Source organism: Giraffa tippelskirchi, chromosome 7 (assembly GCF_054371585.1).
Source record: "Giraffa tippelskirchi isolate mGirTip1 chromosome 7, T2T-mGirTip1v1.2.pri, whole genome shotgun sequence".
Lineage (NCBI taxonomy): Eukaryota > Metazoa > Chordata > Mammalia > Artiodactyla > Giraffidae > Giraffa > Giraffa tippelskirchi.
The window spans coordinates 145,783,928-145,808,332 of record NC_137281.1 but is presented as its reverse complement, the minus strand read 5'-3'; the positions used below and the strand labels follow the sequence as shown (position 1 = coordinate 145,808,332).

The 24,405-nt window shown below is 53.8% G+C and overlaps 1 protein-coding gene across 8 annotated transcripts in view; it reads left to right on the top strand.

The window, feature by feature from the left end:
• The window catches only part of LTBP2 (latent transforming growth factor beta binding protein 2), a 106,490-nt gene that overhangs the window by 57,361 nt on the left and 24,724 nt on the right, over positions 1-24,405 (top strand). For 4 of the 8 annotated variants that reach the window (XM_081509203.1, XM_081509199.1, XM_081509202.1 and 1 more), the window contains exons 8-17: positions 699-801; positions 12,065-12,139; positions 15,616-15,738; positions 17,444-17,608; positions 17,867-18,082; positions 19,186-19,205; positions 19,596-19,701; positions 20,644-20,757; positions 23,273-23,425; positions 24,166-24,294. In XM_081509203.1, the coding sequence (XP_081365329.1) occupies positions 699-801; positions 12,065-12,139; positions 15,616-15,738; positions 17,444-17,608; positions 17,867-18,082; positions 19,186-19,205; positions 19,596-19,701; positions 20,644-20,757; positions 23,273-23,425; positions 24,166-24,294 (1,204 nt within the window). The remainder of the gene's footprint in view (positions 1-698; positions 802-12,064; positions 12,140-15,615; positions 15,739-17,443; positions 17,609-17,866; positions 18,083-19,185; positions 19,206-19,595; positions 19,702-20,643; positions 20,758-23,272; positions 23,426-24,165; positions 24,295-24,405) is intronic. The other 4 variants (XM_081509205.1, XM_081509204.1, XM_081509200.1 and 1 more) reach the window with 2 other exon arrangements.

Genomic DNA, 24,405 nt, shown 5'->3' with positions numbered 1-24,405 from the left:
GCTGTTAGACCTGGCGAGGAGTTTGAGATGTAAAATCAGCAAATGCAGGTTAAACCCCAAAGCCTTGGGCATGCGATGATAAAAGACGATCCGTTCCCTCTGCCACCAATGGCATCTGCAGTCAGCGATGGGAAATCAAGTGAGCTTTTCTCACTTTAGGTGCCTGAGTCCAGGCACCTAAAGATAGGGGCTAAGCCAGACCCAGGATGGTTTTCCCTAGGGTTGCCGTTTGGTATTTCTGGAAACCCCTCCTGAGGTTAGGGAGCTGGAGCCAGTGGGGAGTAGCTCAAGGATAGGGTCCTGGGTCCCCGGATCCTCTCAGCTGCAATGTTGCTAACCATGGACCTGCTCGCAGGAGATGGTCCTGGCATTCTCTGGAGTTTGATGGAGGAAAGCCCATCCTTCAGAACCCCTGTGTCTTTGGGTTGGGGGCATGGACGGGGCACAGTTTGCAGATCTCACAGAGAAGATCTTGTCTGGGTGTGTCGCTGCCACCCCGTCCCCTAAGTTTACTGTCTGGCGGGGTGGACCTCGGGTTTCTCTACCTCCTTCCGGGACAACGCCTCCCCTCCCCTCCCTTAGGTGGGGCATCCTCTGGCAGTATGTGAGGGGTGAACTCATGACTCGGGCTCTCCTGGGACATCTCTGTGTGGGAGAGGGAAGCAGGTGACGACTGCCCACGGTCCTTTTTTTTCCAGTGTGCCAATCCCCTGCCAGAGCTGACGGCCCAGGAAGACTGCTGTGGCAGCGTGGGAGCCTTCTGGGGGGTGACCTCCTGTGCCCCGTGTCCACCCAGACCAGGTGAGTGCTGGGTGCCAGGCTCCAGGCTGGTGAGCAAAGCTCTCCCGGGGCCTGGCCTCTGCAGCGGACACCTCCCTCACCCTGCCCGCATCCCCCACCAGGGTCTCAGAGGCCAGGCAGAAACTGGGCAGGCTCTCCAGGTCTGCTTCTGACCGGTGGTAGAGGCTCCTGACAGCTCAGACCCGCAGCCAGGTGCAGCGTGGCCTGCCTGCTCCATCTGATGGCCTGAAAGAGGTTACTGCCTTTCGCCAGTTGTTCTTGCTCAGATTTTAGGAATCCCATCCCAGGCTGGGCCCCCTGGTATACCCCTCAACCCCTTCCACATACCCCCTGCCCAGGTCCCAGAGGCCCCAAGGTTTTTGAGTTAGTGACTCAATGTTTCCTTCATTCTCTCCTCCTCACCTCGGCTTCCTGCCTCCCAGTCTTTGAATCTGGGTTGAGCACCTGCCCCAGAATGTCCTGTGCCTTAGGGTATGCGAAACTCGCTTCCTGCCCTCTTTCCAATGATAGGAAAGCCTAACACGCATTCATTCATTCAGTCAGTCAACAAATACTCACCAGGTGCCTCGTGTACTCTGAGCCCTGAGAATTCAGGAATGCTGCTCTCACAGGCATTGATCTCAAAGTTGGGAGGCGGGTGACAAGGTTCCTGTGCCTGAGTATGGCTCCTGCCCACTCAGCCTGTCTCCCCCTCCCGGCCCCCCACAGGTCTCCCTCCCAGGTCTGGGCCCAGGCCCGGCAGGTATATCTTTTTGCCTGTCAGCAGTCGACTCAGTGAGTCAGCTTTGTGGGGGGCCTGGCCCAGAGCCCGAAGGTGGGAGCGGCAGGACTGTTCCTTACTTCAGACTTGCCTGTGGAGCGGTGATCATATTTTCCAGACTTAAAAGAAATGTGGACAGTTTCACAGTGTGATAGACTCTTTGGTGAAACAGCACAGGGTAGTATTTAGCTTCCAGGCCTGAGTGTCCAACTCATGATGGGTACCAGTCCCAGCTGTTACCTGCTGAGCTCTCTCTGTCTCATCTCCAATCTGTGGAGTGGAGACAGGAACAGTGCCAGCCTCGTGGGGCCGCTGTCAAGAGTCAGTGAGATGGTTCCTGTACTAACCATTAGGGCATTTTGTGGTAGCTGTTATAATTACTGTTAAAAGTATCCCTCCAAAAAGGGTAAAGGGACTGGCCTCCCTGCCTGGTTGGGAAGAGTGTGTGGAACTGCTCAGCATCTCCCCCTGCAGGCCAGAGATGTTTTCACCACTTTTCTTCCTCCTGGTCAGACCCACCCTTGAGACTTCCTCATACCACACTCCATTCAGCCAACACTGATGAAGTACCCATAGTGTGCAGCCCTGACCAAACAGTGAAGAACAGGTAGAAATAGTGCCGCCCCTCTCAAGCGTATAGTCTGGTGCAGGAGCAGACAGCAGAACTGGGGCCACGGATAGTTCCTATAGCACCTTTGTGCAAATGAGTGAAAGGTACCCCTTCCACGTGTTCAAAATAGTCTTTATAATTAGACAAATCCAGGTTGCCAATGATTCTGTCAGATGTCATCCTTTTGTGCAGTGCACAACCTGCACATATGTACACTGTGGGCTAAGAGATCCTTCCTCAAACTGGTGGCTCAGGGAAGGCTTTTAGGAGGTGACTTCCAGGATGAGATCTGAAGAATTATTAGAGTAAGCGAAAGAGGTGGGGAAGTGCTTAATAACCCAAGGAAATTGCATAGGCCGGCAAGATCAAGAGCATGAGAACATTTCCTGGAGCAGAACACGCCCAAGGCCGAGGCCTCATCCCCTCCCTCTACCAGATAGTACCTCCGAACACCACCTCCCTCACTGTGTTCAGCACATCTCAGCAAGCTGGGCACCAGGGTGCAGACCCTGGAATGTTAAGCATTCCCATACTAAGCAAGAAATTACAAAGACAGGGCAATGTCAACATTTAAAATGTGGTAAAGTGCAGTTGGGCATTGTGGAGAGAAGGGGCAGGATGCTGGGGAACCTTGTTTGTATTGACAGGACGCCAGACAGCTCCACGCCTGAGCCTGGGGAGCTGGGATGAGGAGTGTTTCCTTAAGTAGGCAAGACAGGCAAACTACTGTGCAAGACTCAGGAAAAAGAAGGCGAGCAGCTGGGGTGGGTTTGGGAATGGTTGGCAAGATAGGCATGACTCCTGTGTTCTAGAACGTTCTCAGCCCTAGTGGCTTTGCCCCTCTGAACCTCTACTTCTCTTCTGATAAAAACACTGCTGCACCCCTCAGGGAAGGGCTTTGTTGCTCCCAACAAGGTGGTCTAATAGAATCAGGGGGTGAAGGCAGTAATAAGGCCAGAAGCTGGGGTGGGGGAGGAGTCATGTGTGACTTCATAGCTTTCCCCAAATCACCTTTGACTCCTGAAGCTGTACAGGGTGGTTGAAGAAGATCCCTGCAGAATGCTGCTATTTGTGACATGGAAAAGAACTGCCTTGAAGTCTCAGCTACATGGCACAGACAAATCCTTTTTCTTCCAGAAAAAAATAAACCCTCAGTGCCTTCTTTCTCAAGGAAACAGCTTGAGAAGTCAATCGAGGCCAGCCTCTGGTCTCCCCACCTTTTCTGCCTTCACTCTGAGTGGCAGATGCAGCTGACCTGCCAGGACCTGGCCTGAACCACATCTTCCTGACCCTTGAGCAGTTATCTCAAGAGCTATGGCTTTCCCCCCACCAGGGTCTGGAGAGCACAGAGCCCTCAAAAGCCACTTTGATTGAGGCCACATTTTTGAGTTTTCACCCGAGAAAGACAGACATCTGGGTTGACTGGAAAGTTGGCCGCTGCCCCATCTGGCTTGACACTGGCCATGTCAACCCTGAGGCCCCTTTGCAGGGGCAAGTGGGGCTGGCACACGGCGTGGGGCCTGCAGTGGTGCACCCCAGCTATTTGCCACGAGACCATCTCTCCATCTGCCTGGTGTGGGATGAGTTCACCTCGGAACCTAGGCCCCTCCCTGTATCTCCAGGGAGAGCGGATTCTCTTGCTCTGCCCTTTCAAGGAATTCTATGACTTTCCCTCTGAAAAAACAATTATAGCTGCCAGTTACTGAATTTTTACACTATGCTGTGCTTTCACGTGCATTATCTCACTTCACTGTCATGACCCCCTGCAAGCTAAGGATCTTTACCCCCATTTGTTGGGGGAGAAAAATGTAGCTCAGAGAGGGCTAAAGAGCTTCTCCAGGGTCACACAGCTAGGACCGAGGAGCTATATTTCAAATCACACTGTGTCTAATGCTTAACTGATCAGGATCTCCATAATCAGTGAGGGGGAGGGGGGACTAGTGAAATTCGCTCACTTTTGTCTGACTCTTTGCGACCTCATGGACCATACAGTCCATGAAATTCTCCAGGCTAGAATACTGGAGTGGGTAGCCTTTCCCTTCTCTGGGGGAATCTTCCTAACCCAGGGATTGAACCCAGGTCTCCCACATTGCGGGCGAATTCTTGATCAGCCGAGCCACCAGGGAAGGCCAAGAATACTGGAATGGGTAGCCTATCCCTTCTCCAGTAGATCTTCCCAGCCCAGGAATCGAACTGGGGTCTCCTGCATTGCAGGCAGATTCTTTACCAACTGAGCTATCAGGGAAGCCCTGGGACTGCCTTATCCGTAATCAGCAAGGGGTGGGGTGGGGGTGTTGGGACTGCCTAAAGACAACACAAGTCAGGATGCTAGACCAGGATTTCAGTCAAGAGGGTGCATCCCAGGACTGTATTCCAGGTGTACACGAAAGCTAGCATCTGGCCAGAAGACTGGATTGAACAGACAGGCAAGGCACCAGCCTGCAGCCCTGGTCTGAGTTAAGGGAGATGTGTTGAAAGAAACATGGGGTGGGGGGAGGAGCAGGTAGGCTTATTCTGTGTGATTTGGTGAGGGGGAGAAAACAGATGCATGGAAGTTTCTAGTAGGCAGAGCTCAATTGGAAGCTGAGCAATAGGGACACCTTATTAAAAACTGCAGCTGTTTAGCTCTATAGTGGAATGTTTCCAGAAGTCCTCAGCTCCCCACCAAGAGGAGTGTGCCTACCAAGAACTAGTGAGTGGAAGGAGTGGGAGAAGGAACTTGATTTTCGAGGGGATGGAGGTTTATGTAGATGTCTGGACATTTACTTGAAACTCTCAATAGAAGGAAAGCCTTGGTTTGGCTTGGTTTTGCCATGGTCCTTGCCCACAAGGGGTGTTCCGGCTGCCGGTCTGTGATGTCAGCCCCTGGGGAGAATGGGCGTGTGAAGGTGATGTCTGAGGGGGGTGGGGCAGAGAATCCTAGTGTGAGTCACGGCAGCATCACCCTGTCACGTCCTCCTTGTGTGTGTGTGTGTGTTAGTTGCTCAGTCGTGTGCGACTGTTTGCCCCACCAGGCTCCTCTGTTCGTAGAATTCTCTGGGCAAGACTACTGAAGTGGATAGCCGTTCACTTCCCCAGGGATCTTCCCAACCTAGGGATCAAACACCAGTCTCCTGCACTGCTGGCAGGTTCTTTACCATCTGTGCCACCAGGGAAGCCCCACATCCTCCTTAGAGCTCTCTATTCAGAAGGTGTGATATGAGCTGGGCACCATGCTTATTCTCATTTCATTGCATGCTAACCACACCTTTAGGTGGGTGTTACTATCTTCATTTTATAGATGAAACTGGCCCTGACGTTCCAGGTCTATGTGACCCCTGCCCCCTAGTTCTAATTGCTCTGTAATCTGCTTCCCCTGCCTCTTGTCTTGGGCATTCGCTGAACTAGAGGACCTGGGCCGGGGGAACAGCTGTGCTGGGGTGGGGCTCCTGTTCCCTGCAACTCTGGGTCAGACGCCCAGCCTCCTGCCCTAAAGAAATGAGATTTTCCGAATTGCAGTTTGTTGGGCTGAAAAAAGTCGTGACTCTTTGGCTCAGGGTTGTCCTGAGAGCTTCCAAGGGACTCAGAGCCTCCTGGGAAATGTGCCTCGGCTCATGTTCACACCCTTCCTACCCCTGCAGGGGTGTCACTCACATGTGGAAACTCTGGCCTGGAGAGCCCCAGGGAGCAGTGGGGTCGGGGTGGCTGGTGTGGTACCCATTTGAGCCAGGTGTCTGACCGGACCCCTCCCTACCTCATGGTTCATAGTGACCAAGACACCCATTTTGGCTTCAGATCCACCCTGAAGAAGCAGTCAGAGCCCATCTTTGGGTGGGATTTCTGCATCACTGGTAGCAGGGGGGCAATCCATTGGGAATTCACCAGTGGAATAATGGACATTATGATAATAATCAATATGTGACAAGCCTCACGCTCAGACCTTTTCTTGCTTGTTTAGTGTTCACAATAATGCCCTGAGAAAAGAATGGTCATCTCCATTTTACTGATAAGAAAACCAAGGCTCAGAGAGTTACTTGCCCAAGTCTCTCCAGCCAGTAAGGAGCAGCCGGCCAGCTTGTTGTCCTTAAAACTGTGTTGCTGGAAGGAAGGGAGGGAGGGAGGGAAGAAGGGAGGGAGGAAGTCTAGGGGAGCATCTCTAGGGACTGTGCCAGGCCCTGAGCTAGCTTTAGTCTGATGTTGATTGTTTCAGTAAAGTTAATCCTCACAACAACCCACAAACTGAGTTTCTATCCCCACTTCTACATGGGAAAAAAATTAAGGCCTTGAGGGAGGTTAAGAAGTGTGCCCCAAGCCACACAGCTAGTCAGAGTGGAGCCAGGAATTAGATGTGAGCCTGCCTGCCCCAGCACCCACACCCTTTCCGCTGCCCCCAGGGGAGTCAAAGTTTTCTTTCCAGCTTACCCGCCAGAGTTTGCTAATCAGGACTTAAGCTCCAGCCTGTACATGTGCCCATGTGTATCGAGCTTATCCTCGTCCAGTGTATGTGTGTGTGTGTGTGTGTGTGTGTGTTCTCTGGACCCTCCACACCTTCCTGCTACAACCATCTGTCATCACAGACTGAGATCAGCGTGGCTTGTAAACAGCCCCATAGCCAGACATATGTCTCCCCCATCTCCTCCCCGAGCTCTGTCAACAGAGTCAGGGCCAAAACTGTCTCCAGCAATTAGTTTGCCCATGTTGAGGCCTCCTTCAGGATTCCAGCAGCTGAGGGTAAAAATCAGCAGGGCAGGGGCAGGCTGCAGCCAGTGGCCCTTCTGCTTCCTTCTGTGAGCAACAGAGGGGTGGCAGTGAGTGGACAGGGCCTGAGGCCAGGGCCAGAAGACCTGAGTTCCAGGCCCACGTGGCCCAGGTTTCCTGACCAGGAAAGTCACACACATCTGCCCGACCTGCTTCCCAGGCATCTGGGGATGTTCAGACTCCTTGGAGTTCAGGTTGAGTCCAGCTGACGCCTCAGCAGCTGCTTTGACTTCTCAGGTCAAGGTCCTGACTGCAAGGCCACTCCGCAAGAGCTCTTTGAAACACCCATGGGAATCCCAGCTCAAAACTCTGTCTTTCCAGATCCACAAGTCCTCTGCTCTCTGACCCTGGTTTTATCTTGATCTGGCTGAGGGGCCACAGGAGGAGTAAAGGGTCTGCACTGTTTCCCTTATCAATTCTACATGATTCTTCTGTTGTACACATTGTGGAGCATCTGCCCAGGATCTGATTAATTCCCCAGTATCTGATTAATTCCTCTGACCTCCTTCAGGATGACTCCGCCATTTTTTCTCATTCACTCTCCTGATCCCTTGTTCTTAAAGAGGAGGAGGTCCCAGGAAGAGTGATACGTCTCCTTCTGGGCAGGTATCACCCTATGGCCTCTGGACCCTAGGATTCTTGTCCTAGACAACTCCTAAGGCTTGTCATGAATTCATGAATTCATTCATTCATTTGTAGTTAGTAGAGGGATGGTTCAGAATTTGTCTTCTGGAGGCAGATTCATAATCCCAGCTCCATCCACCAGCTGGGTGACCTTGGGCATGTGTCTTAACCTCTCTATGCCTCAGTTTGCTCATCTGAGAGTTGGGGATAAGGTTAGTATCTCCAAGGGCTGTTATGAGGATTAAATAAGTTATTACCTCTAAAGCCTTTATAGAAGGGCCTAGCCCATAGTACAAGATATTTTGCTGTGCTGTGCTTAGTCGCTCAGTCGTGTCTGACTATCTGCAACCCCATGGACTGTACTCCACCAGGCTCCTCTGTCCATGGGGATTCTCCAGGCAAGAATATGGGAGTGGGTTGCCATGCCCTTCTCCAGGGGATCGCCCCAACCCAGGGGTCAAACCCAGGTCTCCCGCATTGCAGGCGGATTCTTTACCGACTGAGCCACCAGGGAAGCCCAAGAATACTGGAGTGGATAGGGTAGCCTATCCCTTCTCCAAGGGATCTTCTCAACCCAGGAATCGAACCAGGGTATCCTGCATTGCAGGCATATTCTTTACCAGCTGAGCTACCAGGGAAGCCCACGAGCCATTTTAGTGCTTGCTATTATATTATTCATTCCATTTTGATTGAGTGCCTGTGCTGTTTCGTGTGCTGGGCGTGTTTCCAGAGACATAGCAATGACAGAGAAGGCAAGGTCCCTGTCCTCACAGAGCTTACACTTTATCAGGGGAGATGGACAAGCAAACAGGCAGCCACAGCACGTTTAATCACTATGATGAGGGAAGGCCCGTGTGTGTTGGGAGCACTTGAGAGATGTGCCTGGTGATATCCGTCCTACCCCATCAATGCTGAAATCTCAGAGCCGTGGATGGGTGCTGAGTTCTCACCCTAAGCCAGGGTCTCTCCCTTCCACATGGTCATCTGAACTTCGGTTTTCTTTCCCTCAAAGAGATGTAAGTAGATTTTTCTGGATCGGATGCTGCACTTGTCCTTACAGAAGCTAGGAAGCAGCCCCTTATAGATGACACGGCCTCTGTGAGGTGTGAGGAGAGGCGCTGAGGGTCCTGGCAAAAGTGGGCGTTTCACCAGGAACACTGGCTTCAGCATTTCTCTCTAGAAGCCCGCCCTCACCAAGGGTTGTCCAGTCAATGGTTTCTCTGCAGGCCAGTGAGAGGGCAGAGTCCTCTTGGGAGGAAAGCGCTTTACAGGAAAAGCATGTGTTTCCAGACTAACGAAACAGCCCAGCTGCTGTCAGTTCACACATCCCCCGGGTTCACAGGGTTTCCTGCGGGTGCCACGGCTGGGTCCACCCGTCCTCTGAGCCCAGCTCTCTGCCATCCCTCTCCTGTTCGTTAAAGAAGCAAAAAAAAAGTTGGTGGCAAATATGTATACATGTATAAATATATACATATTACAACTTCAATTTACAATCCTTTGTTAAAGTTCTGCCTAACTTCTCCCCCGGGCACCAGCTGCTGCCCTGGCCTCCTGGCTCCCCGCTTCCTCCTCTCCGGGTGGGTGAAGCGCCCTTCACGGCCAGAAGCTTGGTTGCAACCTTGACTCAGCCCCTCTGAGCTTCACCTTCCTTCCTAATCTGTTAACTGAGGATAATGACCCCTGCCTCGCAGGGTTATTGTGAGAGCCTGGGACCATATGCGCCGAAGGCCTCCCGCCGCCGAAGCGCCAGCCAGATGTTCCCGGCCCCCTGGCATCAGCCTCGCGCCATTCCTTCCCACCTTCTGCTCCTCGTAAATCAGCTTGCTTTCTGAGTTTCCCCACACAGCTTCCCCTCGTGCTTTCCCTCCTCCCTGTCCTCAGTTCTCGCCACCAGGCGCCAGGCCAGACACTCACATTTCCCAGCCTCACCCCCATCCATCTTCTCAATGTCGGCGGCGTTTCCAGATCCCTTGCTTATCTCTGCACTGCGGCCTTTTAGGCCGTTTTTTCCCCATGTGGATGAAAACATGCAAACCCTGGGGAAGACCGTTTGTGGCAAATATGTATACATATTTATACATATACATATATATAACAACTTCAATTTACAATCCTTTAGCCTTAAAAAAAAATTAAGTTTTACTAATTTATGGCTTCCCTTGGTCTCCATGTCAGGCAGTCCCAAACATCCTTAGGCAAGAGTGGGCCTTCCAGGGAAACACAGCGCCTCCTCATGTTTGTCTTTGGTATCACAACACGGACCGCACGACAGTGTTCCACTTGTGGGTTTTTTCAGTTAGGTGGTCTGGTGTTCACTAAAGCAACCCTCACCAAATGGAGAAGCGACTCTAAAACATTCTTGCAAAGAAACAGGATTTAAAATAATACAATAAGTGCAATCATTTAAAAATGCAAGGCTGACGATTCTCCTCTGACAAGTTATCAGCCATATTCCAAGGTAAAAGTAACGAGGGCCTCTCAGATGGGACCCAAAATGGACCCCAGGGGTCGGATGATCAAGAAGACTATACAAAATACAGCTTATATCTAGCATCATTAATACCAAACCCCACCTTCAGTGTATAATGTACCAAGAGATAACAGCTAATGATGGACTAAAAGCTATCTTGATTAGAAAAACATTTTAAAACCCCGGGGGACTTTTCTGGTAGTCCAGTGGTTGCGACTTTGAGCTCCTAGTGCAGGGGCATGGGTTTGATCCCTGGTCAGGAAACTAAGATCCCACATGCCAAAAACAAAAACAAAAAGAATACCAAGTGAGTGCACACTTTGCTGTACAATTGGATGAAGTTGTAGGTATTCCTAACGCCTCTCTTGGTACTTGCAAGAATCTATTTCAACAATAAATATATGAAGAACTATCTATTGTGTAAGCCACTAAAGGCTGAAACTATATGGAAGATAGAAGACCTATATTCTCAACAATATATGACTTCTTGAATAAAGATAAGATTTACCCAATAACTCTATATGCTCAGTGGTTGATACTAGGACCAGCAAGTTAATGGAGCTGAAGAAGGCTGTTTGCAACGTCCCCTCACCACAGCCTTCATAGGCAAGCTATTGCCACAAAGAAGTCAGAGCTAGAAGAAGATACGTTGCCACAGAAAGTCATCACACTGTTAACTTTATAAAACAAGACATTAAAAGTATGATGGTATCTTTACAGAACTTCGTGTTGCAATAGTATCTGTAGAATCCCTGTACCTTTCAAAATTACTGGCTACGACTTGACAAGGAAATTATCAAACTGAAATGTGTTCTTTTTTTTAAAAAAAAAAAACAAAAAGATAGATGCTCCACATTTATTGCCTTTACCTTTGATGACAGGTTGCTGTCAGCAGTATACCATCTGCTAGTGCTTTTGAAAGAAAAAAAATATTTAAATAAAAACATCTTCAAAGCGCTTCTTTGGAGGTTGACATATAAATCTGTCCCTCCAAGGTAGAGGAGATGTTTTCTCTGTTTTTATTAGATGTCAATTGTTTGTTTTTTTTTTTTAATGCACCCTTCTTTTCTCTCTCTCTTTAAAGTAAAGGAGAATGTTGTGAAATCAGGATAGGAGTTATCAGCACCAAAGTACTGAGAGTTATTGCCTGGTTGGTCCATCTGGACTCAGATTGCTGCCCAGTTTTGTTCGTTATAATCTTCAAGCAGGGATGCTTTCCAAGCAAGTCGTGATGGGAGAGAGCCTTTTGAAAATGGATGTTGGAAACAATCCCATCATCGTGTGATTTGTTGCTGTAAATCCGCTCATTTGCATACCTGAAAAACTTGAAAATGGGTTTTCTAACTTTTTTGAATTTGTCAGCGTAACTAACTGACCTTAGGGAACATGAAACTCTCCTAACCAAATGTCAACATGGTTGAAATTGCATCACACGATTGGTGAGTGTGAATGAATGAATATCGTGGTCTTATAAGTGCAACCAACAGTGAGCATCTTCCATCTCTAAGTGAGATTGTCAGATATGGCAGTGTTAAAATTAAACATCAGAAGAAACCGAACTTAGAACCCGACTGTGAATTGTCATATCCAGATGTTTAAACACTAACAAAATAACTATAGTTGTGTAAGATGCAGCCATTAGGAGAAAGTGGATGATGGATGCACGGGACCTCTGTACTATTTTTTGCAACTTCCTGCAACTCTATAATTATTTCACAAACAGAAAGTAAAAACTGAATAAAACTTGTTCAGTCACATGTTATACAACATTGATATCATATAATATAAACTGTATCTAATATTATCACTATATACAAGATATATAGTCACTTAGTATCATTTTTAGTCATAGAGAGTAGGCGCTGAGAGTAGCCTGGTGAGTGTCAGGGAAAGGATTTTGGCCAAGGAGGCACAGCTGCCCAGGGCGATGACTTGGGGAGGGGCTGGAGCCTCATAGCTGCAGAGTGGGCTGGACATCCAGACTGCGCCCCAATTCCCAGCGTGGGTGACAGAGGAGCCCAAGGGCCCTCCACTGAGACTTAACTGTATCTTTACTCCTTAGCCTCCCCGGTGATTGAAAATGGCCAGCTGGAGTGTCCCCAGGGGTACAAGAGACTGAACCTCACTCACTGCGAAGGTAAGGATGACCAGGCCCAGGGCTGGGCTTGGGGACCTGAGATGACAGAGGTACAATAATGCAGAGAGATGCTCCCCCGTGGTAGACGCAGCGGCTGCTGCTGAGTGGTCTTCGCTGGGTCACTAAGCCCCAGCTTGTTGAGGGGGGTGGCTGCCAGCTCCAGGGCCTAAGGAAATCAGAGGGCGATGATGGTGCAAGCTGAGCGAGGGCCTGGGAGCCAAACTGTTCCCTCCGTCCCTTCTCTCCCAACCCCCACCCAGATTTAGGGCTGTGTGGTGCGGCAACTCAGGGTGCTATCCCCGCATATCCACTCCACTCCTGGGCCACTCTCCCTGGAACAGGAGGACTTCGGACTCCAGGGTGGGAGATCAAGTCAGCCTGCAAAGATGGGACTGTGGACTTTCCCCAGAAAAGCCCCTCTGCTTCTCAGGCCTCCTTCCTGGAGTGGGGCAGGCACAGGCAGAGGTTGGGGCTGGGGGAAGGAGACCCTGAAGCACAGTCTCTGGGCCTTGCTGACCTGGCTAGCAGGCTCTGTGAAGCCAGCTGAGGCCTGGATGTTCTGCATTAGAGACCCCCAGAGGGACAAGGCCCAGGGGTACCTCAGGACCGAAGAATGGGAAGGGGGGATGCTCAGCCATGGCCCTGAGCAGGAAGCCCTTGTTGGCTGTGGACCTGGCAAGAGGTGTGATGTGAGCTGGGCCTGCCAGCCCCTGGGAGGCTCCTGGGGTTGAGACAGATGCCCTTTGGGGAACTGGACAAATCGCTGTCTGTATGGTTTGCTTTGGGTGAAGCCAGGTTAGAGGCAGGGGATTGACTCAGATGGCCTCCTAGGTCCCCTCCCCTGGAGGCTTCTTCAGGAGGGAGGAGTCTGGGCCATCTCTGCCTGTGGGGATTTCCGGCCCACAGATAAGAACTGGTGCCTGGACCAGGCAAAAGGAGAGGCCTCTGATCAAGCCCAGCCCGGGAGGTCTGCCTCTCTCAGGGGCAATGAAGAAAGGACCTCATGGGCAGTGGGTGAGCAGAGAAGTTAGTATTTTTGCCCTTAGAGAGTGCAGTGGGGTTGCTCGTATCTAAACTGTCCCCAGTGGCCTCTCTGCCGGGCAGGTCTCCCAGTCTGCAGGGTTAAAGTTATTCCCAGGGCCTCAGATGGGCTCTCCACCTCCCCCTCACTGAGCTCCTGAGGGGCCCTCCCCAGGAGACCCTGCCCCTGAGACCTCCCCCAACCCATGTCTGTGGCTGCGATCTCCCTGTCTGGGATGGGACCCCTCATCTCTGTACCTGTAGGTACCGTCCCTATCATCTCCATCCTTGTCTCCTACTTCCCCAGGCTAATCTGGGGGTATTGCTGTGAGCTGCATACATTGTACTAGGTGTTAGTTCATAGTGATGCACAAGACACAGCCGCTGCCCCAGGTAAAGGCAGATGCCTTAACAACTTCACACAATGAGAGAAGTGCTCTCAAGAGGAGGAGGCTCTGGGCGCTATGGCATCCTTTGCAGACTGGAAGATCAGGGAAGGGTCCAGGTGATACCAGGCTTCCCTGATAGCTCAGTTGGTAAAGAATCCGCCTGCGAGGCAGGAGACACCAGTTTGATTCCTAGGTCGGGAAGATCCTCTGGAGAAGGGATAGGCCACCCACTCCAGTATTCTTGGGCTTCCCTCGTGGCTCAACTGGTAAAGAAACCACCCGCAATGCGATAATACCTGACCTAGACTTTAAAAATGAGTGTGCTGTGCTAAGTCACTTCAGTCGTGTCCAACTCTTTGCAACCCCGTGGACTATAGCTCGCCAGGTTTCTCTGTCCATGGGATTCTCCAGGCAAGAATACTGGAGTAGGTTGCCATTTCCTCCTTCAGCGGATCTTCCTGACCCAGGGATCGAACCTGCATCTCTTTGGTCTCCTGCATTGGCAGGTGGATTCTTTACTCCTAGCGCCACCTGGGAAGTAGAGAAGAGTTAGCCAACTAAAAAGGGACATGGGGATTCCAGGCCGAGGGACCGGCATGAACCAAGGAGCAGTTTGGGCTGGCTAGAGTACTGCCAGTGTATCCACAGGAGATTACACAGGCATCTCAGGGTCTCATCAGAGCCACCGGTTCAGCCACAGGCTTTTGGAAAATGGTCGAGGGCCTTGGATACCAGGTGAGGGTTTAGAGGCTCCCTCTAGGAGGTGATGGGGAGCCCAGGAGCTTCTCAAGCAGACGGGAGATTCTGCAACTCAGATTTGTGTTTAGATGTCACTCTGTCCGCAGCCTGGAGGCAAACGGATCAGTTCCCCTTCTCAGCTCCCCCTCCCCCAATAGAACATCCAGCAAGGAGTAGCTCCCCTTGGTGCCCAAGCTGGGTCATCTTTCAGCATCTTTATTCCTGTGCCCGGTGCCTACTCCCCCCAAAGCTTGCGGGCAAGCAGGTGGCTCTGGGCTGCTAAGTGTTATCTGCGGGCCCCAGAGCTGGGTGCCCATCACAGATCTTCCGTGTTCACCATTGTCAACAAAGGTGCTGTCCCCAGGAGGGCTTCTGACATTTTGGAGTGTGAGGGTTGGGGTTTCCCCTGCCCTCCTCCCAGTGCCTGCCTCCAGCTTCTCACCTCCTGTTTCTTTCTGAGGAGAAGTTCTCAGCAACTGCAACTTGGAAGTTGCCATCCTGCAGCTTCTCACTATGGACATGACCCTTGAATCTTGGGTCCAGCAGAGATGCTTCAGAGTCTCTCAAGGAAGACTGAACAGAAGGCACTGGACACCATTCTCCACCCTCCAAGCCAACTCTCCCCTTATCTGCTCCTTGTTACTTCCCAGGATGCCACCTACTAGCTGAGCAACTTTGGGCAAGTCACTCCTGGAGCCTCAATTTGCTCACTTGTAAAATGAGGCCACGTGGACCTACTTGATAAAATTGTGAGAAGTAAATAAGATATCATGTGCAAGGGCTTCCCAGGTGGCACAGTAGTAAAGAATCTGCCTGCCAGTGCAGGAGACGCAGGTTTGATCCTTGGATCAGCAGGACTCCCCACAACCTACTACAGTATTCTTGCCTGGAGAATCCCAGGGACAGAGGAGCCTGGTGGGCTCCAATCCATGGGGTCGCAAAGAGCCAGACACAGCTAATCAACTGAGCACACACACACACACACATATATCATATGCACACCAGCTGGTGTGGTCCCTGGCATGCTAGGCACTCAATGAACTCTAGCTCTTAACATTGTGACCATAATCACCAGTTCCTGGACCCAGTGATTTGCAATGTTTATCTAATTTTATCCCCCTAATGAGACTACATGGTGGTTACTATTATTATCCCCACTTTACAAATGAGAAATTGAGGCCCAGAGGGAGGGATCACACTGAGTAAACAGCTCTCTTGTTGCTGTTCTTCTACTTGGAGAATCGTAGCAGAGCTCTGCCTGGGTTCTTCCCCTCCATCATGAGAGGGTGGGGTGGGGTGGGCACCTGGTCATCTCCCCGCTCCCCGCAGATGTCAACGAGTGCCTGACGCTAGGCCTGTGCGAGGACTCGGAGTGTGTGAACACGAGGGGCAGCTACCTGTGTACGTGCAGACCCGGCCTCCTGCTGGATCCGTCCAGGAGCCGCTGTGTGTGTGAGTGCGGGGTGGGGGTGGAGGGCCAGGGTAGGGGTGCTGGGGGGGCGAGATGGGACCCTCAGGGTCCACAGGCCAAGCTGAGAGCAGAAATGCCCCCAGACCCCAGGCTGCCTCTCCACCTAGGACTGGGCCCCAACAAACCCCCTCTGCTTCATCCTACTGGGATGGAGATAGTCACTGCTTCTCTTTTGGCTTCAGGCATTTCTTTGAAGGCTTTGCAGTTTGGGATTTTCTGCCTCCTGTTTCTCTCTAATCATTGCTGTCCCATCTGTTGCCTCATCTGCTTGGGGGATATGTGCATTGCTGTGATGTCTCGCTGAGCTGTGATGTCTCACTGAGCTGCGGCTGTGTCTTCCAGCGCCTGAGCCTAGCTGCCTGGGCCCTTTGCTGCAGACTTTTCTTAAAAAGCCTGTCCATCATAGGAAGAGTCTGCCTGCCCCAGGGCCTTTCCGTAAATCCCGTGGTCCCCATATCTGGACGTGCTCTGCGTCCACTAGCACAGACGTGTCACTAGTCATATCAGCATCCTGTCTGTGTGTGTGTCTGTGTGTACACTCAGGCAGCTGTTTCCAGGGACCTCTGTGGTTTCCAGCTGGGAGAGGCCCAGGCTAGCTAGCAGTCGCCTGCCCACACCCCCCCACCCCTCCGTTTGCCACTCCCCATGGCAGAGCTGACACCACAGCCCAGACCAGGGAGGCCTGACCAGGACTGAATAAAACCAGTCTCGACTGGACTCTGTAAAGTAGCAACCCAGGTCAGGTCGGCCACCCAAGGCTCAACAAAGCTCCCTGTGGCCGGCCAAGCCCTCAGTCTGGGAACTGCCAAGTCCTGGGTCTGGGAGACTGCAAGACAAACAGACTCGAGCACCACCCTCACAAGAGGGAGCACCCTTGAGAGGGAGAGACTGGACCCAGTGTCCCCAGGGCAAGGAGATAATAAGAGGAGACAGCAAAAGGTGAGGGGATACAGAGTGGGGAGAACATGTCAGGAAGAGTTTACGGTCACTTATTTATTAATGTTGGAAAGAGACCCTCCAGGCAGGGAGGCAGAGATGGCCCTGGGTGTTGTTATTCTCTAAGCCCACCGTGGCTCACATTCACTGCAGTCCACAGGATTTTGATTCATGGATCTAGCCCTCCATCCGCCAATCAACAAGCATTGACTGAGCACCCACATGCACCAGACACTACCCAGGTTGCCTGGGCTGCGAAGATGACCAAGGCAGGGCCCCTGTCCTCAAAGCTCCCCATCAGTCCGGTGGTTCTCATGTGGACTCATCTACCCAGGGAGACCATGGCCCTCAGGGCACACCGCTCCCCACGGGCGCTCCCCAGGATGGCTTTTGTCAACACCGTAGACTGAGAATCTGAGACAAGCAGGCGCGTCCCCTTCTCTGCTCTCAGCTTTCCCACGTGAGGGTGGACGTCCAGGTCCCTCAAACAGATAACCCGAGGAGGGGCTGCAGCCACTCTCCCTCGTGTTCTGTGAGCACTTTCAGGGCCCCAACTTCTACACCGAGACACAGGCCTGGCCGATCTGAGCCTGCGTGGCCGGCCACTCCACCATCCTCTGCCTTTCCCGTCACGCTGGCTGCCTGCCCGCCCCCCACCTGTCCACCCCCACCTGCTGCCATACCCAGTGACCCACCCCCTCCTGCCCACCCCCTCCTGCCCACCCTCACTTGCCGCTGTGCCTGTTGCAGCGGACAAGGCCGTCTCCATGCAGCAGGGGCTGTGCTACCGGCTGCTGGGGCCCGGCACCTGCGCCCTGCCTTTGGCCCAGCGGATCACCAAGCAGATATGCTGCTGCAGCCGAGTGGGCAAAGCCTGGGGCAGCCTGTGTGAGAAATGCCCCCTGCCTGGCACAGGTAACCCTCTGTCCCCTTCTAGGGTCCTGGCCACCGAGCTGCTTCCTCCATGCCAGTGGCCACTGTCCCCCCACCCTGGACCTAACCTAAGGCCAGAGACCCTGAGTCCTCCTCCCTGACCAACTCCTTAACCCAACCTGGGGCCCCTCCCTCCTCACTGCCACATTGCCTTGTTCCCCAGGAGGGAGGGAAAGGAGGACCCTGGCTTCCTGTGGGAACAGCACCCCTCAGCTTGTCCTCTGACCCTTGAACTCGCAGAGGCCTTCAGGGAGATCTGCCCTGCGGGCCACGGCTACACCTACTCGAGCTCGGACATCCGCCTGTCCATGAGGAAAGCTGAGGAGGAGGAACTGGCCCGGCCCTCGAGGGAGCGTGGCCCGAAGAGCAACGGGACCCTGCCCAGGCCAGCAGAGAGGCAGCCACTGCGGGCGGCCACCAGCACCTGGATGGAGGCCGAGACTGTCCCCGACAAGGGTATCTGGTTTGGGGAGGAGGTCTGAGGGCTTCCCCGCCCCCTCAGGTTACAGCACCTCAAAGAGCCGTGGGGTGTTTACCCTGGGCCCATGGCGGCCCACCTCGAGGGCATTAGGAAAGGGAGCTGGAAACGCAGCACGGCCTTGGGAACCTGCTCCCGTGGCCTGGCCTGATGGAATGGCCGCACCTCCTCCTTTTGGGTCAAGAGGTGCTCATGTCCCAGAGATCTGCTGGTGGGAGGTCCACAGCACCCCACCACCACCGCTGCTGACCCTGCCTTTCCATCCCCTGCCCCTGCCACGCCGCTTCTGGGGCTGGTGCTGGCTCCTGGAGGAGCTGTCAGGTGCATTCTGGGGAATCTGGGGGCTTCAGATCCCCTCCCCTGGCCTCAGAGTCAGAGCACTGGCTCCAGCTCAACTGCCTTGGGCCCAGAAGGCTTGGGGCTGGAAAGACATAGGGCTTGAGGCACCCCTGGCAGGTGCCCTGGGAAACCATGCAGAAGGCACACCTGGGTTACTGGTAGCATGGAGTACAAGGACGTATTAGGACAGGGAGAACTATGTGATGAACAAAGTGCTCCACGAATCAGGAACAGACCGACTGGGCAGTCAGGCAGAGCCCCAGTCACCATGGTAACTGGGTACTGGCCAGGAGCGATCGGCGCCATCCACCCCCACCCCCTGCTTCCTAGAACTGTTGCCTTGCCCTGTAGCCTGGGCCCAGGGCAGAGCAACCTCGTGTGGCCAGGAGGCTTGGGAGGGAGGAGGCGGCAGCTCAAGGAGGGTTGCAGTGAGGACAAAAAGGGCAGACTGGCCCAGAGCGGTGGGACTTCTGTTGCCGGTGGCATTCAGGGAAAGCCAGAGGTTTCCTCTTACCAAATGACCACCTTGTAGGCCCCCCAGCCCGGGGATTCTGGGGTCTGGGCTGGCTAGTCCTGGAAGGGTGGCAGGGGCAGGTAAGACGAGTCTGAGCTCTCTCTGCCACCAGGCCTGCTGTGGACAAAGTAGGAAGGTCACAGAGTGAACCAGCCCTGGCTGTGGGGGGAAGGAGCAGGCAGACATACGTGTCCTCCCTGAGCTCACGCTCTCACCTTTCCTCCCCAGGTGACTCTCAGGCCAGCCAGGTAAGTGAGTCATCTCACCAAGGAGCCGGGCACAAGTGGCAGAGACTGGGACCTGAGAGCGCTGAGGCTGCAGGGCAATGTCACATGAGGGAGGGAAGGGAGGACGATCCAGTGTGCGTAGGATTTTATTTACAGAGAAGCCAAAGTGGGAGAGTTGATCCCAAGGCCCAGCTGTGCCCTAAAAGAAGTAGTAATCGCAGCTCTGGTTTTTCCGGCAGCTACAGTGCAAGTTCTGTCATTCGAGAAGGTCGGGGGTGGAGGGGAGCCCTTCAGAAGGAGAGCAGGAATGTGTCCTGTTAGTCCTGGCTGTGGCTCAGACTGGCATCACAGCATATGAGGTCTAGAACTGTGTGCTAAGTCACTTCAGTCATGTGACCCTATGGACTGTAGCCCACCAGGCTCCTCCATCCATGGGATTCTCCAGGCAGAGAGACACCTTCTCCCGTTCCTGTGCAGGTGACAACCAGCGTTACCCAGCTATCCACCTGGGTCCCAGGTGAGTGCCTCCTCCTAGTGGCACCCAGGAAACAAAGGGAGGGAAGGAGAGACTTTAACTAGAAGTAGCGATAGTACAAGTGAGCTGATGCCAGAGGCTCGGATCAGGTGAGGTTGTGGGTGATGTGAGAGGTGAACGCTTTTCCTTTTCCTGGGAGCTCTTTACACCTAAGGTGTTAGGTCAGTGAAAGACACCGCCATATCTTGCGAATACCTCCCCAGCCGCAGCATTCAGTCTGCCCTTCGTGGTGCTGAGACCAAAAGGAACCAAAGAGGAATAAAAGAGACCAAAGAGGAAGAGCTGGCTGAAGTCGGGGGCAGGTCTGGTCCAGAGGGCCCTGCTCCCAGGCCTGCCTTCCCTCAGGAGATGGTTAGAGCTTTGCAGAGCCCATCAGGAGATGGTTAGAGCTCTAAAGAGCCCAGCTGGCTGACTGGGGACAGGACGCTATTCAGAAGTCAGCTTCAGCTTCCTCTGCTGTGAGGTAGACACGAATGCCTGCCCTGCTGCCTCTTAAGGCAGGTGAGATGTTGGTGTTTGAGGCAGAGCTCTCTAACTCTAAAGTGTTTTGCAAGCAGAAGGAGAAAGCTGAAGTAGGCCTGGGCTTCGGCTTGTCTCCAACAAGCTAGTGGCTGTGGACAAGTGGCTGTTCCCACAAGCCTCCGCCTCCTCCCCTGCGAACCTGAGGGTGAGACTAGATGCTCTGTGAGCCCCATTAGGGCTCTTAGAGTCTCTGACTGTTTGGAGCCAAGTGGAGTTTCAGGAGGCTAGGAGGCAGAGGGGATGACCCACCCAGGCTCCAGCCCTTGGTCTCGGAGCCTGACGGCAGGGAAGAGGGAAGGTTACTGCCTGGCACCTCTGGAGGGAATGCTGTCCAAGAGGTAGGAAAGTGGGCAGTCCAGGGGCCAAGGCCCACCCGCTCCCCCACCCCTCTTCCGTCCATAGGAGGTGCCCTGGGAAGACCAACACCATCAGTGCCTGAACAGGGGATCCCGGAGGCCAGGGAAGAAGTACAAGTGACTGCCCCCACCGATGTGCCGGCGACCCCGGCGCCCTCAGGTACGTGCAGCAGCCCCTCAAGGAGCTCCCGGCTCTTCCCCCAGATGCACAGGGCCCAGTGGACTCCTGGTGGGGTCAGCACCCCCAGCTGCATCCCACAGAGGGCACAGGCTGCCCCTAGTGACCAGAAGAGTCCCGTCTGGAGAACCAGTCAAGCCAGGCAGGAGAAAGAGAAGGGAGAGTTCGCCTTCCAGGAGAACCCGGGGGACCCTCTCCAGGAAGGAGTGCCCGTGGGGCCCCCAGGATCCCGACTCTTCCAGGCTGTTGACCCCGAGTCAGCTGAGTGCCCTGGCAGCGGGCAGCCTCCTGCCCAGGGAGAGGGCCGACTTTCAGGAGGGAAAGTGGTTCTATGTCTAAGGTTGTTTGGCTGCCCGGAAGCCTGCTTCCCTGGCTCTGGCCACTGCAGCGGTGAGGGGGTGCAGTGCGGGGGAGAGCCCTGGCATACCCACCTTGCTCTGGAATGCACCCTCCTCAAAGCCTCCTTGTCTGGGGACTTGGCTCCAGAGAAGCAGGGCCAGTGCTGGAGCAACTGCTCCCTGCTCACATGTGTGCTCACGTGTGTGTGTGCTCACACATGTGCTTATGGGTGTGCTCACGTGTGTCCATGTGTGTACTCACATGTGTGTATGTGCTCATGTGTGTGCTCGCGCGTGTGCTCACACGTGTGTCTCTGTGTGTTCACATGTGTGTATGTGCTTATTGTGTCACGTGTGTGCTCGTGTGTGCGCTCACATGTGTCCATGTGGGCACTCACACGTGTGTATATGCTCATGTGTGTGCGCTCGTGTGTGCTCATGCGTGTGTCTGTGTGTACTCACATGTGTGTAAGTGCTTGTGAGTGTGTCGTGTGTGTGCTCACATGTGTGTCTCTGTGTGCTCACATGTGTATGTGCTTGTGTGTGTCACATGTGTGTGCTCACGTGTGTGTGCACATATGTGTGTAAGTGCTTGTGAGTGTGTCGTGTGTGTGCTCATGTGTGTGCGTCCACGTGTGTGCTCACATGTGTATCCGCATGAGTGCCCTCGTCAGGGCCTTGCTGCTTTTAACCTCTTAGACTGAGGTCACCTTGGAGTGAGGGGTATTTCCTTCAGCAAAGGGAGAGAACCTGCAGGTTGAGGGAACAGTCCAGAGAGAGTGAATTGGGCTGGGAGTCTGGCCTTCCTAGGCCTGAACCAGGGCGTCCCTGCTGCCCTCCCCAGGACCCCGCTTCTCTGGGCTCAGTGTACTGCTCCAGGCAGTGTCCTAGGCCCCTCTCCGCTCAGCAGGCAAGATGAGCTAGGTTCAGGGGCAGAGCTTGGGCGTCAGCTTTGTGGGGACACAACCCTGTGCACACACACAGTCCAGAACCTTTCTCCTGGTGCCTTTCCCCCCTTGACACTCCCAGCCTTACCTCTCTGGGAGGACATGTAGCTCCTGGCCGGAGGTCCTCCTGAGCCCCTAGGCTGACACAAACTCGGAGCCAGGCCAGGGGCAGGGTAGTCTCACACACATGTCCGTGTGGGCATTCAGTTTAGTTCAGTCTAGCAGACACTGTGAAGCCCCGTTATGCACCAACACAGGCATATCCCGGCCCATTTCCTGGGGTCTCCAGGGGTTTCCTCAGTGCTGTGGAGCAAGGCAGGGAGCCTGGGTGTGTAGGCTTTGGGCTAAGACTTACAGTGAAAGCCTCTCTTATTCATTCAGTCATCTGTTCATTCAGCATGTTTAAGTGCCAGGTACTTTTCTAGTGTTAAGGACACAGGTTCAAAAGAGCTATACTCTCTGCCCTCCATGCAGCCTCAGCCCTGAGTCCTAGTGACTCTCCAAACTGTTTCTGAATTCAGTATCCATCTCCTGCTTTCTGCCCCATTACCACCACCCAGGGCAGTCCTTGTTTAACTCATTTCGGTGGGTTTCTCAGGACCCCTGTGCCTCCCCTCCCACCCCAGTCCATCTGCCACCTTCCTGCCTTTCTGATCAAGGTGGTATGTGAGAGGCGTGGTCTTCCTGAGATGGCTCTGATTGTACCCCGACTCCCATGACCCCCTTTCTTACCAGCTTGTCTCAATGTGGCATTCAAGGCCCTGCTTAGCTGGCCCCAGCCCACCTCTACCCTCATCACCTGGCAGTTTTCCCAGGACCCTACTCACGAGATCTGTCTACCTCTCTGGGAGAAACTGGGCAAGGTGTACCAGGGGAGGGAAGCCCTCGCCCTAGGGTGAGAACTGACCCTGTATTCAGGGTGAGGTCTTCCTGGGGCCCTCAGGGGCGGAGGCCCTTTGCTGGGACATAGGACACCGGTTACTGAGATCCCTGGGTCTCAGTCAGAAGGATGCGCTACTGCACGCTCCATCCTGGTAGGGCTCAGGTCCTTGGGAAGAGGGGCCGTACATGGGATCTTATACAAGGCCTCGCTATACGTGGATGTGGGAGGGTCCAGCCAAGGCTGGGGTGAGGCTCCTGTGCTTGCGTACCCTATCTCCATCCTCCCCCCATCCCAGTCCACTGGCCTCACCCGTCCCCACCCTGCCACAGCCTCAGCTGTGCTGTCTCCCACAGGCATTGACAGATGTGCTGCTGGGGCCACCAACATCTGTGGCCCGGGCACCTGTGTGAACCTCCCAGATGGATACAGATGCATCTGCAGCCCCGGCTACCGGCTGCACCCCAGCCAGGCCTACTGCACAGGTGTCCCCGCGGGTGGCCTGGGCTTACTCGGTGGCTGGGGTGGATGGGGGCAGGGCTGGGGGCCAGTCCAGAGGCCAAGGCAACCAAAAGTCCAAGCAGTGCTGTGTGGTTGATGGGCAGAGGAGCCACAGTCCCTGTGGACAAAGCTAACCTTGACCTTGGGGAGGCTGGTCGCTGGAAGTATCACCTGAGGAGTCTTCAGGAGAGTGGGAAGCCACCCCTGGGCCTCAGAGCCCAGAAAAAGAACACTTTTACTTGGCGCCCTCGGCTCTGAGATCAACCCACCCCTCAAACTGGCCATCTCGCTGTCTGCATAGCAGACCGAAGCCTGACCTGCTGTCTCCACCACAGCCATCCCCGGGGTAGAGGTTTGGAGGCACAACACATAAATCATCCAATGTGGGCCTGATCCACTCCCCTGGTATTTTATACAAGGGAGACATATCCGCTGTGCCTTGAAGGAGAAAGGAAATGATCATGGGGCCCTAGGGAAGGGGAACATGGGGCAGAGAGTGGGTGCAGGGCCACTGCCCCAGGCCCTTGGTTCCTGAATAAGCCCGATGGATGGACTTCAAGGTCCCCAGGCTCAGAGATTTTTTCGTCTCTCCAGCCTCCTCTGCTCCCTCAGTCCCTCCTTGCCCCACAGCACCATCCCCTATCCAGCCCTTAGCATGGTGAGTGGCTCACAGGTACCCAAAGGAAGGCCTTCCTGACTGCCCTCCCCATCTCCCTCTGCTCAGATGACAATGAGTGTCTGAGGGACCCCTGCAAGGGAAGGGGACGCTGTGTCAACCGCGTGGGCTCCTACTCCTGCTTCTGCTACCCTGGCTACAAGCTGGCTGCCTCGGGGGCCACGCAGGAATGCCAAGGTAAGCTGAGCCACCCTTGCCCCTGGAAGGGGTACAGGACCCCACAGGTAATGTTTGGGTGGAGGAGGATCCAGCATTTGCAGCACTTAGTTGCAGCACTGCAGTGTGGGG